Below are 15,571 nucleotides of genomic sequence, written 5' to 3' on the forward strand. Positions count from 1 at the left end.
AAAACCTCAAAAATTTCACTTGGGCTTGGTGTTTGCACAAAAGTCAATGTGCCTTAGATCGCAGGAAAAGTATCTAAACCCTTGCCACATCTTTTAATCCTTCACCTCTTTAATAGTTTCTTCTGATAAATCTTCAGGCATTTTCCATTTTTTCTCTCAGAGTTAAAATGAGAAAGGGTAAAATTAGCGCAATATTGAGCTGACAATGTAGTAGCAATTCCCATGATGCTCTAATATTTCAGTATCTTGTCACCATTTTACCCATTTCAGAGGAATTGCATGCAACTGTGATCTCCATTAACGTTATATCCAGAATTTTAAAAACCTCACTGAAAGGAGTTGTCATTCAAAGTGGCCTCAGAGAGGTAAATCCATAGGATATATTGGTTAACCCAACTATAAAACATCACAGCCACTAGGATATTAAATAACTGAGTTATTCTTCAGACTCCGATAACAACCTTGTCCCTATGCATACACTAGGCTAAGCTTTGCCTTGGTATCTTACAAATACGTTGTGTATCTTTACAGACTTGGGGGTTTACAGGGTTTTTTTTAGCTTAATTCTTCACAACCATAAGGAAAACCACATTCCCCTCTCTTTTTCTGTGACCTCAACCCTGTGATATTTATTTCTTCTGAAAACACCAAGATAGAACTGCAGGTATGCTATTGTCAGTTATGGAATGATCAGCCTCAAACTTTATCACCTGGTGGTAACTTTTAAAATTAAAATGCATCAACATTTTCAGAAGTTTCTTCTTACTGATAATTTTAAAAAGTTACAGCACCTCCTGTTCCCTTGTGTATTTTGTTTTAATTATTTAAAACTGCAGCCCTTTCATTGGTCCCTGGCCTAGAAACAACACACCACTGCCTCCAACAGAAAGGTATTTTGCACGTGGCAATCAGTCCCACCTGCGCATCCAATAGATTGAAGAACTGCTTTTTACTTCTTTGGTTGAAAATGCATTATAACGTAACAGCCGTCAATAACTACAGCTATCTCTGACTTCTAATGAAGCTACAGCGCAGTGGTGTCCCTGCTAAGCAAGAGGAGGGATGCCCTTCCCTGGGCAGGAGCACTGCCCCAGCCACGTATCCGGGCGGGACAGCACCTGGTGCGCGGGCACAGCCGCGGCAGCGGCGCTGGGACACGGCCATTCCCGACGGGACGGGCAGGCTCGGGGGTGCATAGGCTCTAAAGTCACCTTCTACAGCAACCACAAGAGCAGTGCAGGGATCCAGCACCACGCTCCTGAGGCACATCTGCCTGTCAGCCCCATCCAACCCCTCCTGCCGCGTTAGAGCCTCGGGCCCCGAGGCGAAGGGTTGCAACACCCTCCACGTACACACACGCAACAGGAGGCAGGAAGGGCAAAGTCCTGCCTGCTGGGCGCCGTGACCCCGACAGCTCCCAAAGCCTGCAGGGATCTTTCCACTCCTCCTCTCCGCCTGAAGAAGAGGAAACCCGGGCTACACGGTAGTGAAAGCGAACACAACACCCCTCCCGCCCCGCCCGCGCTTCCGCCGGCAGCGCGCAGGCCCGGCATGGAGGAGGAGGAGGACGACGATGGAGGCGGCAGAGTTGCGGGCAGCGCGGCCGCGCCCGGGCGCTTCGTGCGGTGCCTCTACGCCGTGGGATTCCTGGTAAGCGGGGAGGTTCCTCGGGGGCCGCCGTGGCCGGGCGGCCGTGCCTGGGGAGGGGAATCCGCTCCGCTCCGGATGAAGGCTGCGGGTTCCGGGCGCATCGCTGCGGGTGTGCGTGGCGGTGCGGGGGGGGGGGGGTGTGTGCGTGGCGGTGCGGGGGGGTGTGTGCGTGGCGGTGCGGGGGGGGTGTGTGCGTGGCGGTGCGGGAGGGGTGTGTGCGTGGCGGTGCGGGGGGGTGTGTGCGTGGCGGTGCGGGGGGGGTGTGTGCGTGGCGGTGCGGGGGGGGATGTGTGCGTGGCGGTGCGGGGGGGGGGGGTGTGCGTGGCGGTGCGGGGGGGGATGTGTGCGTGGCGGTGCGGGGGGGTGTGTGCGTGGCGGTGCGGGGAATTGTATGGTGGTGCGGGGGTGCGTGGCGGTGATGTGCGGTGCGGTGCGGTGCTGTGCTGTGTTATCCCTGAGACAGCCCTGCAGCCTGGGACACAGGTCGCGTTGGTGTCCTATGAATGTCATGGAGTAGTGCAGCGCCCTTAAAGCTGAGTCTTGCCGTGTGCGTGTAAGAGAACTGTTCCTGTTTCCTTATAATACCCGTGGGTGATGTAAACTTATTAAAAAACCCAAACACTAAAAACATGGGGTTTTCTAGGTAAAAAAAATAAAACGAATCATAGAATCGTAGAATCGATTGGGTTGGAAAAGACCTCTGAGATCAACAAGTCCAACCCTTGGTCCAACTCCAGTCCATTTACTGGATCATGGCACTCAATGCCACGTCCAGTCTGTTTAAAAACCTCCAGGGTTGGTGAATCCACCACCTCTCTGGGCAGGCCATTCCAATGCCCCAATGCTCTCTCTGGATAGAATTTTTTTCTGATATCCAACTTAAATTTCCCCTGGCAGAGCTTGAGCCTGTGCCCCCTTGTCCTATTGCTGAGTGCCTGGGAGAAGAGACCAACCCCCACCTGGCCAGAACTTCCTTCAGGTAGTTCTAGACAGTGATGAGGTCACCTCTGAGTCTCCTCTTCTCCAGGCTAAACAACCCCAGCTCCCTCTCCCCATAGGACTTATGCTCCAGTCCCTTCACCAGCCTTGTTGCTCTCCTCTGGACCCGCTCCAGCACCTCAATATCCTTCCTGAACTGAGGGGCCCAGAACTGAACACAGTACTCAAGGTGAGGCCTCACCAACGGAGAGTACAGGGGAAGGATCACTGCCCTGGTCCTGCTGGCCACGCTATTTTTGATTCAGGGCAGGATCCCATTGGCCTTCTTGGCCACCTGGGCACACTTGGCTCACGTTGAGCTTCCTGTCAATTAGTACCCCCATGTCCCTTTCTGCCTGACTGCTCTCCAGCCACTCTGTCCCCAGCCTGTAGCGCTGCATGGGGTTGTGGCCAAAGAGGCCCTTCCTGAAAGAACACAGTTTATAGACTTTTTAAAAGGCTTATACTCTGTAGTGATTCACAAGCCTCAGGAAAGTGTCAATTAATTTGACATTAAAAGAGATAACTTTGTAAATTAATTACACTGAGTACGAATTACACTGTGAAATGTCAGGATATTGTCTTACCTGCTCTTAAGTTGGGCACTAGAAACAACATATCTGGTTTGTGTTCTGGAGCAAATTTTCCAGAACAGGTGTATTAGAACAAGCTTTGCTTCTTAACTAACTCAAACACGGTGGTTCTCCAGCCCAGTAATGTCTTGCTGACACCAAGCTGGAGCACACACAGAAATCAACCAAGTGGGTGTCCTTTTAGAGGTGTAGAGTGTGGTGATATATCATCATACTTGAGCTGTTGCTTATGGGGTAAATTTCTTGTAGCCAGGCAAATACAGGGTATCTGTCATTCAACATAAGGAATTATATGTGAAATGAGAAGTAACTACCCATCAGAGGATGGTGGTTAATGGGTCTTGCTCTTGTTCTACCTACATGCCTGTGACAAGCCCAGTACTGCCAGGGCATATTCTGAGACTTGTTCTTTTTAATGTCTCTATTGATAACCTGGATGAGGCCATTGCACCTCTCTTCAGGTTTGCAGATAACACCTAAGATTGCTACTGAAGATACTTTTAAGTCATGTGATCTGTTTGTTCATGTTAATGTGTTTAGTAGTGATTCTAACCTTGGAAGTCTCAATTTCAACCACAGAAAGATAATTAATGACAGATTGTGAGAATGTAGTGATCCACATTGTTACAGTTAATAAGGCTCTGTCTGGGGTAGTCTGGTTCAGTTCAAGCAGTCACTGGTGAAAGGTGATCTTGCTACAGTAGATCTTCCCCAAGGGACAGTAGATGCTGTGCCAGATTGTAGTAGTAGTGAAAGAACTACTAGGTCAACATGGTGAGTATATCAAAAGGGAAAAAAGGAAAAGCAAAGTCTTGTAATCTTCAGGATGGGCAATGTCCTTTGACCTCCTCTTACAAATGTTTTTCATTTACACTTTTTCTTTTATCTTTTTTTTTGTGTGTGTGTCTGTCTTCACTGCATTTCTTAGGCTATACACAAAGGTAGTCTGTAAGTAGGTTTAGATCTACTGTAGGTTCTTCTCCATTGCAGTTGAGTTAAGATATTGTAGTTTTGCAAAAGATACTTTCTTTGCACAAGTAAAAAGTATTTTAGGTGATTGAAATAACAGATTACTTTGAACATAAAATACTGGTACCAAGTACTTTTCCTGTTAAACAGGTAAAGTTTAATATATGTTAAAGGAATAATTAATTTTTAAATATATATCTTCAGAAGGATTATATCTGGTGGGAGGGGAGAGGATTGATGTTTTCATAAGTTTAGCTCCTCTGTGAGGCAATCTTTCAGTTTGTGTTTTGTAATTTTGTACGTACTTGATGCATTGTAAAGGTTACAACATACCACATTGGCCATGAGAAATTTTCTTTTAACTTTGTGTTGATATGGAGGTAATTTACTAGTTTGTTGGGTTTTTTTATGTTGACTGTTATTAAGCCAAGTTTCTATTGTCTTTGTAAAAGTTATTAAACATTTTCCTGCCTTCTTTTCAGGATTTATTTGGGGTGAGCATGGTTGTTCCTTTAATGAATCTTCATATCAAATCTCTAGGAGCAAGTCATACAGTGGCTGGAATTATAGGTGAGTTGTAGTACTTGACTGATTTACCAAAGAATAAGATAAAGCCTGGATTATGCCTTACTGTAAGCTGGATATTGTAACATAATTCTTCCTAGCTAATAGCATAATAAAAAGTAAGGACAACTTCCAAGTAAAACTTTAAGGGCAGCCATACTGTGTTAGACCCAGAGACCTGTCCAAACTTGCATACTGACAGTAGCCAAAAGCACATGCTTAGAATAGAGCACACTTGGAAAGAATTAGGAAGGCTTGCAGTAACATTTGTACAGGTGCTTTTCCATTTGCCAAGAATTCACAGCTCAGCAACTTAGGGAGCCAGAGGTGTTGCTTGTAGTTTTATTATTATTTACAGACTTTGCAAATGGTACTTCTGTAGTTGGTTCTCCACAGCTTTCCAAAGCCCATGATTCCTCCGAGTTTGATTAAAATCCTTGCAGCTGTCTTGGCAAAATATTTATTCACTTTGAGGAATGTTTACAGGTAGATTCTGAAGATGTGGAATTTTATCTTAAAATATTAAGTGATAAGGTAAGTTCTGTGGCTCTAAAGTTCTTTAAAGTGCATTTTATGGTACTGTTTATTGTTTGTAGTAATACAAGTATGATATTCTTTGTAGCTGTGTGTCATTGACCTGTGCTTTTTAAATCAATTTTTGTTATCTTGCTTTTATATTTTAGCACTTTCCCGTAATAACTCTGGGTTTACACTGACTTGACATTATCACTTTAAGCAGCAATTAATTAGCAATATGTCTTCAGTTTGTTTTGATTTTTAACTTTAAAAAAACCTGGGGCTCAAGGTGTATTCTTATAAATGAGAGTCTGGCATATGTTTCTCTCTGCTTCTCTTTGCTCCTTCCCTTCTGTCACTAAGTGCTGATAAATTCCTAGTGTCCAAAATGAAAAAGTAGCGTCTGTGGTTTCTTCAGGGCTTCTGTGGTGCCTTGTAGCAGGTTAAAGTGCCAAGTGAAAAGTCATGAGTCCCTCACAGTAACTTCTGATTCTGAGAAAGCAACTATAAATGCTTAGATCTGCTTTGTGTAATATACATACAAAGCAACATCATTCTACCTTACATAGTTTTACAAGTTTTCAGCACTTTCTTCTTTTTATTTTTGTCATTCCTGAAACTATTTCCTTGATAATGCACTAAATTCCACCCTTGGTTTGTTAAGCTCCCTTTTCCCATTTTTCTGGTAAATTATTCCCAGAATTTCTCTCATTTTTTATCATTTAAAATTTTGTGCAGTTTTCATTTAAAAAAAAGTGTGATTTTTAACACTGGTATTTTATTTGTTTTAGGATCTCTCTATGGTGTAATGCAACTATTTTCCAGCACTTTTGTGGTGAGTTCTAACACTGCATTCCAAGAGCATGTGGATATTTATATGGATTGTAGGGCAGAAAAGGATGAAGCTAATAGTGGTGTTTCTTGGCATTTTGAAAATGCTTAAGGTGTTCACACAAGCATTTTTGGTTGGAGGAATGACTTTTCAGTTTGCATGAAAAATGTTTGTTTTATTTATAGGGAATTACTACATTTTTGAGTCCCAAACAGAATACAATTTTTAGACAAAAGTTAGAATACAGATTTGAGCTCAGATATTACTGAGCATGTCTCACTCACACAGGGTTGTCTTCAGAGTTTGTGAAGGTAGAGCAGTTTCCTTTGGTACAGTCTCCTGAGTCAGCTCTTTATAATCCTGTTATCTAGTTTGCTTTCTTTGCTAGTGAGCAGTGCCTTGTAATTCACCATATGGTCTAAATTGCATTGCAATTGTATTGCATCTTTGCTCTTTGTTTGGTTTTGTTTCCTATTAGCTATTGATTTTTTACACCCTAATATTACCCTGGTACTGGTTTTCTATCTTTCAAGAGAGCAGATTTTGAATGTCTCATGAAAAGACTTTCAGGGTTTGTTATACAGGCCATCTGGGATCGTTTTCTTCTAAAATCTTGTGGCATTTCCTTTGAACTGCAAGGCCATTGTATACTTCCTTAAAAAACTATTTCTTCTTTGGAATCAAGCTGATACATAAGCATGCTAAATGCAAGTTTTCTGTTTGGCCTTTGCATAACTACTTCTTACTTACCTGAACTCAGATGACAAACTCCTCATAGCTAAGATTATTCCTTTTAGGATATTCAAGTGTCTAATACACAGCAACCATTGATGCAAACGAGTATTTGTGGTTGGTTATAATAAGATTTTCAGAAGGCTCCTACTGTTAATACTTTGTGGTGTGTATTGCAGGACTGTATTTTTAAAAGGCAGAAATCATTTTTTAAAAAGCTTTGTACATAATATTAAATGGAATCATAGTTTTGGCAGGTGCACTGCTGGCAGGGCAGAACTCTGCTTGTGAATTCCAGATTTTGTGCACTTAGGAATGTTGTGTAATAATGTTATTAAGCTTTCATTGACAGTCGTTTGATCTGTTTTCTAAATTTCATTTAGAAGCAGTGATTGTTCACTGTACATGGCTTAGTGTTATAAAAAGCTAATCTTTTTTTCCTGCTTTGTAAAAGGGCTGCTGGAGTGATATAGTAGGAAGACAGTATTCCTTGCTTGCTTGTATTCTTCTCAGTGCACTGGGTTACTTTCTTCTTGGAACATCCACCACTGTGTTCATGTTTGCTATTTCCAGGGTCCCTGTAGGTAAGTAAACACTTGGCATTTTGCAGTTTAAATTGCCTGTAGTCTCAGCTTGAGAGTTACTACTGGAAAAATCATATATGGATGGCTACACAGCATCATCACCCAGCAGCACCAACTGAACCTTAGTAATGGAAAAATCTCTACAAATCAAGAATTCTCATGACTTTTTCCTGAAAATAATTTGAAATGTTGTTGTGACTTAACCCACCAAGCAGCTAAACACGACAAAGCCACTTACTCACTCCCCCTCCCACAGTGGGATGTAGGAGAGAATAGGGATTTAAAAAAGTAAAATTCATGAGTGGAATTAAAGACAAGTTTAATAAGTCAGAAAAGGAAAGATAGAATAATAATAATAAAATAGTATTATAATGTACAAAACAAGTGGTGCACAATGCAGTTGGTCACCACTCACTGACCAGTGCCCAGCCAGTTTCTGAGCAGCAGCCCCCAGACAGCTGTCCCCCTAGTTTGTATGCTGGGCACCACACCATGTGGTGTGGAATCTCTCTTTGGCCAGTTGGGGTCTGCTGTCCTGGCTGTTTCCTCCCCCACCTTCTTGTACACCACAGCTTACTCACTGGTGGGATGGGGTGAGAGGCAGAAAAGTCTTGACTGAAGATAAGCCCTGCTCAGCAACAACTAAAACATCATTGTGCTATCAACATTATACTCATTTTACATCCAAAACACAGCACTGTGCCAGGAAGAAAATTAACCCTATCCAGATGAAACCGGAATAAATGTATACTCAACAACTGCCACAACTTTCATGCTACCTTGAATGGCTGAACTTTGAGGACAGGAGTGCAGCAATATCTTGAAAAAGGCTATTGTAAAGTTAGTCATAGCAGGCACACAATATACCAGGTAACTACTGGTAATCTTGGTCTACAATTGCAGTGGAGAATGGAATGGAATTATATGTGTGTTGCTTTTTTCTTAGGCTGAAAATATTCCTCAAAGTGATACTAGAAAATTTCACTGAAGTTTAGGTCATTGCTTCAACCAAACATTTATGTTGTACAAAAGCATGTATATTAGCAGCACTGAAGTTTGTGCCAGGGTTTGTATCTGAGTTCTAAAATAGCTGAACACCTATTGCATGTATTCTGACACAGTAAGTATTGCTGTTACTATAGGGCACTTTTATGGCCCGTAGTTTTGATTTAAAAATTCCTGTTTCTTAAAGACAATCTGCTAATTAATTGTTTGGTTGATATTTAATTAGATGAGCAGTAGATGTCATGCTTTTTAATCCTAGCAACCCAGTGACTGTAACAGCATTGGCATGGTCAGAAGGAAACCACATAAAAGATTGCATTATTAATATTCTTGCAGTATGCTTAACTGTCTGTACTCTTCTTTTGCCACCCACCAGTTTCCAAAATGAATTTGGTGTGTTACAATCTTAGCACTCTTCATATTCAACAAACTTGGGGGAGCTATGTTCATAAACAGACAAGCCATTTCTGCTCCATTCACAAGTTCCTGTTTTAGCGGCTATTTCATTCCTAGAGTGCTTCAGCACTTCTCTTAGTTACTTCTTCTTTCATGAGGGCTGCAGGAGCACTTCTTTGACACAGATTCCTGAATAATTTTGATTCCTAGGTCCAAATCCTTATACAGCCAGGATTATGGTCATGGCCAAGTGTGCTGCATGACTCTAGCACTGAAGAATTTGTGATTAATGGACTCTTACAAATATAAATCATACAGATTTTGACCATTGATATTTCTGATAGATTCTGTCAACTTTAATCTTTTGGACTGAGCAATACATGTTTATTACTTTGTTTATATTGTGTTGCAGGTATTTTCAAACACACACTCTCCATCTCTAAAGCCCTGCTTTCTGACTTGGTTTCGGAGAGAGACCGCCCGTTGGTAATGGGACGCTTCAATGCAGCCTCCAGTGTGGGCTTCATTCTGGGGCCTGTTGTTGGTGGCTACCTTGCAGAGTTGGAAGGTGGCTTTTATCAAACATCCTTCATCTGTGCCTCTATCTTCCTTTTGAATGGTGGTAAGTTATATGTCACTTCTTGCATCTTGGGTCCCTTCATTCAGTATTTTGGTGGTTTTTTGCCATCTGTAATACCTTGAATTTGTAGTGTGTTTATCATCTGTGGCATAAATGTTCTTTATACCAATACTACTCTTTGAATTTGAACCTGAGTGGAAGGGTGTGAATTTTGAAACAGTTAACCTCTAGGTGCATCTCCTTTGTTTTAGGTATATCCGTTTTACATTCAGACACAAATGAGAACTTTTGATGTGCCCAAACGTGAAAACTAGAACTAAAATTTTGGCTTTAGTCTTTAGATTTGTTTAGAGGGGTGTGGGGTGGCATCTCAGTGTTTTCTTTTATTGGTTTCACTGCATTTAAAATTGAACTGATACTGTGAATAACATTAGACTTGTGATTTTTTTAGGTGAAATTATCATTGAAGTCCTTTTTAAAATTGTGTGGTCAAACTAATGTCTTTCATGTAAAGTTGATACAATTGAATGAAATCAGCTCATTTCTTGATTTACATAGGTCTTGTCTGGATGTTGCCCTGGAGTGAAGAAAAAACTAGCAACAAGGGACATCACCAAGACAAAGGAACAAATAGTTTCTCAGCAAAACCAAACCATGACCTGCACTTGAAATCAGCAACTAATGGAGCTATGACAAACACTAATCTTTTCCAATCTCCGTGGATCCAAGTTGCAACAGTGCTGAAGAAGATTAAAGAGATTGCATGCTCTAATTTGTGGGATATATTTTTAGTGCGGTTTCTGATGTCTGTTGCTATACTGCTGTACTATAGCAATTTTACTCTGGCTTTGGAGGAGAGATTTGGGGTGAAACCCTTGTTTTCTGGATACCTAACAAGCTATAGCAGTGCACTTGGAGTCCTGGCCGGTTGTCTGCTTGGACCAATAACAAGACTTTATCAGCACAACACTTACAGAATTCTACTGCACTCCAGCACTTTTACCTGCACGCTGATTCTCCTGTATGCATCAGCTCTGAACATGTGGATGGTCATTTTGTCTTCCACATTCTTAGCCTTTTCAACTACTATCGGCCGTACTTGTATCATTGATCTTGAATTGACCATTGGTGGGAATGAGGCCAGTGGTACACTTCTAGGTGTTGGACAGTCTGTGACATCAGTGGGACGTATAGTTGCCCCACTCCTTTCTGGAATTGCACAAGAGTTCAGTCCTTGTGGCCCTCCAAGTCTAGCTGTTGGACTAGCTTTAGTAGCTATTCTGATAATGAATGCAAACAAACAAAAATACTGTAGTCACAGAAATGTGAAGTTAAAAAATCAGTAGCCACAACTTTGGATTATATAGATGTATCTTCACCTTCCAGGCTTGTGCAGTAGTTACACGATCTTTCAAGGGGGCACGTGATGTTCACGCAGAGACAAATGTTTCTGCTCCAGTGATGTTAACTCTAGACAAATGTCATTCTAACTGGTGCCACTGGAACATTTGTAAGAGGGACAGATGTTGCTATATTCTACTGGCTGTGATTTTTTTTAAATTGATTTTTAACCTTTTTCCAGGGGAAAAAAGAATGTAATAAAATGCACAAATCCTGCTTGTAGGTCATATTTGAAACAGTGTTTAGATTGAGAGATTGTTAAAATACAGACATTGATTCTTATTATTTAATCAAAGGTGAATATTTGTTATTTAACCAGAAGGAGAATTTGCAATATGCTTGTTGGCCTTCATTTCTTACGCTGTGGTCTTTTGCCATTTGTCTGCTGTGACAGTAGCTCAGTTAACAGGGTGTTTGCTTATGTGATTTTTTGAAGCATACTTTGTCTACAAAACTTGCTGCACACTATGATGAGGCACTTTGGGATAGTCATCCAACCCTTGCCAATTCCTGGTCTATGCCATTTCCTGGGTATATGCTAACTTTATGTCTTAGAAGACCTAAAATGGACAATTTTAGTGTAATACAGGACCTTTCAGACTGAAACTGAGGTTCAATTTAAGTTTTATTGGAATTTGAACCAGTGGTTTCTGTTTAGTAATAACTTTTAATGTGCAATTTCGGGCATAAAATATTCGTTAATATTTCCTCTGCAATTTTTCTACCTTCTTTTTAAAAATAAATTTCCTTAGTTCTTCTGAATTTCTGTAAAGGTGTGCTGTAGCAACTAGCAGTAGGTCATTCATCTGGATTAATGCATCCTCTCTCATCTCAGCCGTGTGTGTCATTTCAGGGACAAGAGAAAAAATTTTCTATTGGTACTTTGTTTGTGTGCATGGCTTAACTAATGAGATGTTACTCTCAGAGCTATACTGGAAGTTGTGGCATTCCTGTGCTATTTACTGTTCAAGCTCATATTACTTGCCAGTCACCACTGTTTGTATTTCTTCTGAAACATAGGAAGAATGTATTTTTCACTGATAAGGTTCCATATGTTCTTCATAATATTACTTGATGAAAATACAAAGTCAACTATATATAATTGTGAAAAACAACTTAGTTATCTCCATAAACATCTGTACAGACACAGTTGCTGCATCAGGTGAGTTATAGATGGTGTTTTACATTTTTTTTTTACCTTTTCCAACGTCTAGTAGTATTCAGATATTTGTTGAAACATTCCATATATTAAAAACCTCTGAATTCTTTTTATTTTATATAATCAGTGTCTTATTACTGCTATGATTTCAGTACATATCCTCAGAGTTCTTTATTAAAATAATCTGTGTTTCATTTCTCCCTTGGAACTTGATTTTCAAGTGTCATACCTTCTCTTGCCTTGCTTAGTAGATGCCCCAGAGCATTGTTGCCCTAAATTTCTTGTTTTCTTTCTTTATATCTTTTTTTTTCTTTACTTGAAATCACCTTTCTTTATGTCAGGGACTTTTTCCATCTCTAGCAGGGAGTGAAGGAAAAGGGTAGGAAAAAACTTGAAAATTCAATATACGTGAATGATTTAGTAATGTTTCCAATATTTGTTGGTTTTATGGGGTAACGTAACATTTACCTTTCTAAGGTCCTGCACTGATTAAATCTGGCTTGTGTAAACACCTATACCAACATACACAGTTGCCTGATTGGTTATAAAATCTTTACAACTTCACTGGTTTATACATAAGTGAAAAATGTGCTTTCCCCAGTGAGCAAACATTTTTGTTTTATTTTGAAAAATGGTGGTCCATATAAGCTAAATAAAAATGAAATTAAATAATACAGTTGAGAAATCTATGAAAGCCTGTGGTCTTGGGGGCATGTTTAAGGATTAGAAATAAACTGAAGTGACATTCCACATCTATCATTTTGTCATTGAGCTTTTTCCTCTCTTCCTTTGCTCAAACTACAGCACAAAATAGAAATGTTTAAGTCAATATGAAGTGTAGATACTTTATTTTTTTACTTGAAACTGGTTAAAAATGATCATTTGAATCTGCTTTCATTTCAAATAAAAGGCTCAGGAACTAAGGATTCAACCAAGAAGGGCCTTTTTAGTGAATGAAAAATGAAAAAGAAGAAATAAAGAAAAACAGAGAACTTAGCAGTTTGAGATGAAGTGCTTAAAGCTACTCTTCCTAGTGCCTGGAGACCATGTTTATGTCCCTTGTGTTGCCTCTTAGTTGCCCTAACCGTCCCAAGTTCAAAGAGTGATCATTCAGTGGTGGTCCTGGAGATGAGGAGATGTGATTCCCCCTTTCAAGCTGAGGGAGGAGCAGTTGCAGCTATTTTTGGCTACAGTCTAGTGGGCAAACTACTGAATTACTAAGTGGTTTTGTGAATCCAGTTGTGCTGTCTGAAGACTAACAAAACAGATCTGAATATGGAGTAAAAGAGTTTCTACCAGGAAATCACTGCAAATTAGATTCTTGTCTTGTTGCTTTATTTTGGCTTGGTTTCCTTGGGTGTGTAGGAAGTGTCAGGTTTTGGTTTGGTTTTGATTGGGGTTTTTTTTTTTTGCTTTTTGCCTTTCAAAATTTTCACTTTGGTAAAAGTGATTTTTCTGACTATTTTGATCAGGCCATGTTGAAGAGACTGTATATAAAATAGTAATTTATATTTGTAAAACAGCTGGTAGCACATGATATGCACTGATTTTGTTGTATTTAAATGACAAAGTAAATGTAATATTTTTTTCCCTTCATGCTGATGTAGGCTGTGTACATTTGAAGAGAACCTTTATAAACATACCAGTTGTGATGGGTTGGCCTTGACTGGACACCACATACCCACCAAAGGCACTGTATCACCCCCCTCCACAACTGGATAGGGGAGAGAAAATAGAGCACAAGGCTTGTGAGTTTAGGTTAATGACAGGGAGAGATCACTCACTGATTACCATCATGAGCAAAACAGACCTCAACTTGGGGAAATTAATTAAATTTTTTAGCAATCAAAATCTGAGCAGGATAATGAGAACTAAAATAAATCTTAAAAACACCTTCCCCCCTACAAAACCCTACTTCCTGTGCTCTACCTCCTCCCCTGCCACAGCACAGGGGAGGTGGGCAAGGGAGGGTTTATCATATGTTGTTTCTGCTGCTTCATCTTCCTCAAGGAGAGGAGTCCTTTCCCTGCCACAGCATGGGATCCCTCCAACGGGAGACAGTCCTCCGCAGACTGCCATAAACTGTTTGTCATGAACAGCTCCAGCATGGGTCCCTTCCACAAAGTGCACTCCAGGAACAGGCTGCTCCAGTGTGGGTTCACAGCATCAGAAGTATCATCAGCAAACCTGCTCCAGTGTGGGCTCCTCTCTCCTGTGGGTTCACAGGTGCTGACAGGAGCCTTCTCCAGTCTGGGCTTCCCATTAAGTCAGCCTTCTTTTGGACATCCACCTGCTGCAGCATGGAGTTCTCCATTGCATGCAGGTGGATATCTGCTCCCCTGTTGACCTCCACAAGCTGCAGGGGGGTACAGCTTCTTGAGCATGGTCTTCACCACGGGCTGCAGGGGAATCCCAGCTCTGGTGCCTGGAGCCCTCCTTCTCCGACGTCAGTGTCTGCAGGTTTGTTTCTCTCACATATTCTCACTCCTCTCTTTTCTGGCCACAATTTCTGCACAATAACTTTTTTTCCATCTTAAATGTGTTATCCCAGAGTCCTTATTACCATCGCTGATTGGCTCAGCCTTGGCCAGCGACGAGTCCAGCTTGGAGTTGGCTGGCATTGACTCTGTCAGCTGTAGGAGAAGCTTCTAATAGCTTCTCAGAGAAGCACCCCTATAGCCACCCTGCTACTAGAACCTTGCCATGTAAACCCAATCCACTACTGCATAATTCAATTTCTTGTCTGGTTTCATCTAAATTTACTCACCACAGCACTATCTTGGAGGTCACTACCATTCTCATTTTCTGAGAACAGGTTGATTATTGAGCAAGTAATGCAGCAACAAAACAGGCAAAGTGCTGCTTATGAACTGGCTTGCTTGTTACTGCAACCACTCTATAATGCCATTGCATTCCTGCTGATGGGAACCTCTGTGGGTATGTGGAGGTGCTGCCAGTCCCCATTTGGTTATGGATGTTGGATACCCTTGAGTAAATGATCCTTTATAGCTTGGCACTTTGGAATTTGAAAACCCAAGACTTGCCTGTGTTGTTATTGCTGTAATACTGAAGACTCATTCACAAAGAGCTGATCATGAATCTTGGAGTAATTGGAACCTGAACTTTGAGAATCAAATTATTTTGATTGGACATCAGACTGCTTTTAAAAATGAAAGAATGTAGAGCTTGTTTTAAAGCACAGTCTTGAAAAACTTATAAGTTACAAAGAGAAATTAATCCAAATTTCTGATTTTAAATACCAGCATCAAAGAACTAATTTTTGAAATGTGCTTCATAATAGGAAACAGTCTTTCATTTTGTCAAATGTGTAATTAGGACAGCTCAGAAATGAAAAATAAGTAAACTGGAGTACTTAACCAGACTCTTCCATTGCGTGACAAAAAAATTACTTTTTGAAACAAGACCTTTGGCAATTAGGGTGCTGTTGTAACAAACCACATATTTAAACCTGAGAACATTTCAGATCATGAACCACTGAGGGTTACCACAGCAGCCAGTGTAACTACTGCTTTCCCTTCTGCACTCTTTGTCCCCCATTTTCTGTCAAGTCTCCTAGGATAAAAAGGTTTTCAAAACGTCAGTGCTGTGTGG

At 40.9% G+C, this 15,571-nt stretch overlaps 1 protein-coding gene across 1 annotated transcript; it reads left to right on the forward strand.

Moving 5' to 3' along the window:
• Nucleotides 1-1,366: 1,366 nt before the first annotated feature.
• On the forward strand, nucleotides 1,367-12,715 carry MFSD9 (major facilitator superfamily domain containing 9). Its single transcript, XM_071577710.1, has 6 exons — nucleotides 1,367-1,650; nucleotides 4,673-4,760; nucleotides 6,062-6,105; nucleotides 7,289-7,418; nucleotides 9,232-9,441; nucleotides 9,958-12,715. The coding sequence occupies exons 1-6, from the start codon at nucleotides 1,552-1,554 to the stop codon at nucleotides 10,743-10,745; spliced, it is 1,359 nt and encodes a 452-aa protein (XP_071433811.1). The 5' UTR covers nucleotides 1,367-1,551; the 3' UTR covers nucleotides 10,746-12,715.
• The last annotated feature ends 2,856 nt before the right edge of the window (nucleotides 12,716-15,571 follow it).

Source organism: Pithys albifrons, chromosome 1, assembly GCF_047495875.1.
Source record: "Pithys albifrons albifrons isolate INPA30051 chromosome 1, PitAlb_v1, whole genome shotgun sequence".
Lineage (NCBI taxonomy): Eukaryota > Metazoa > Chordata > Aves > Passeriformes > Thamnophilidae > Pithys > Pithys albifrons.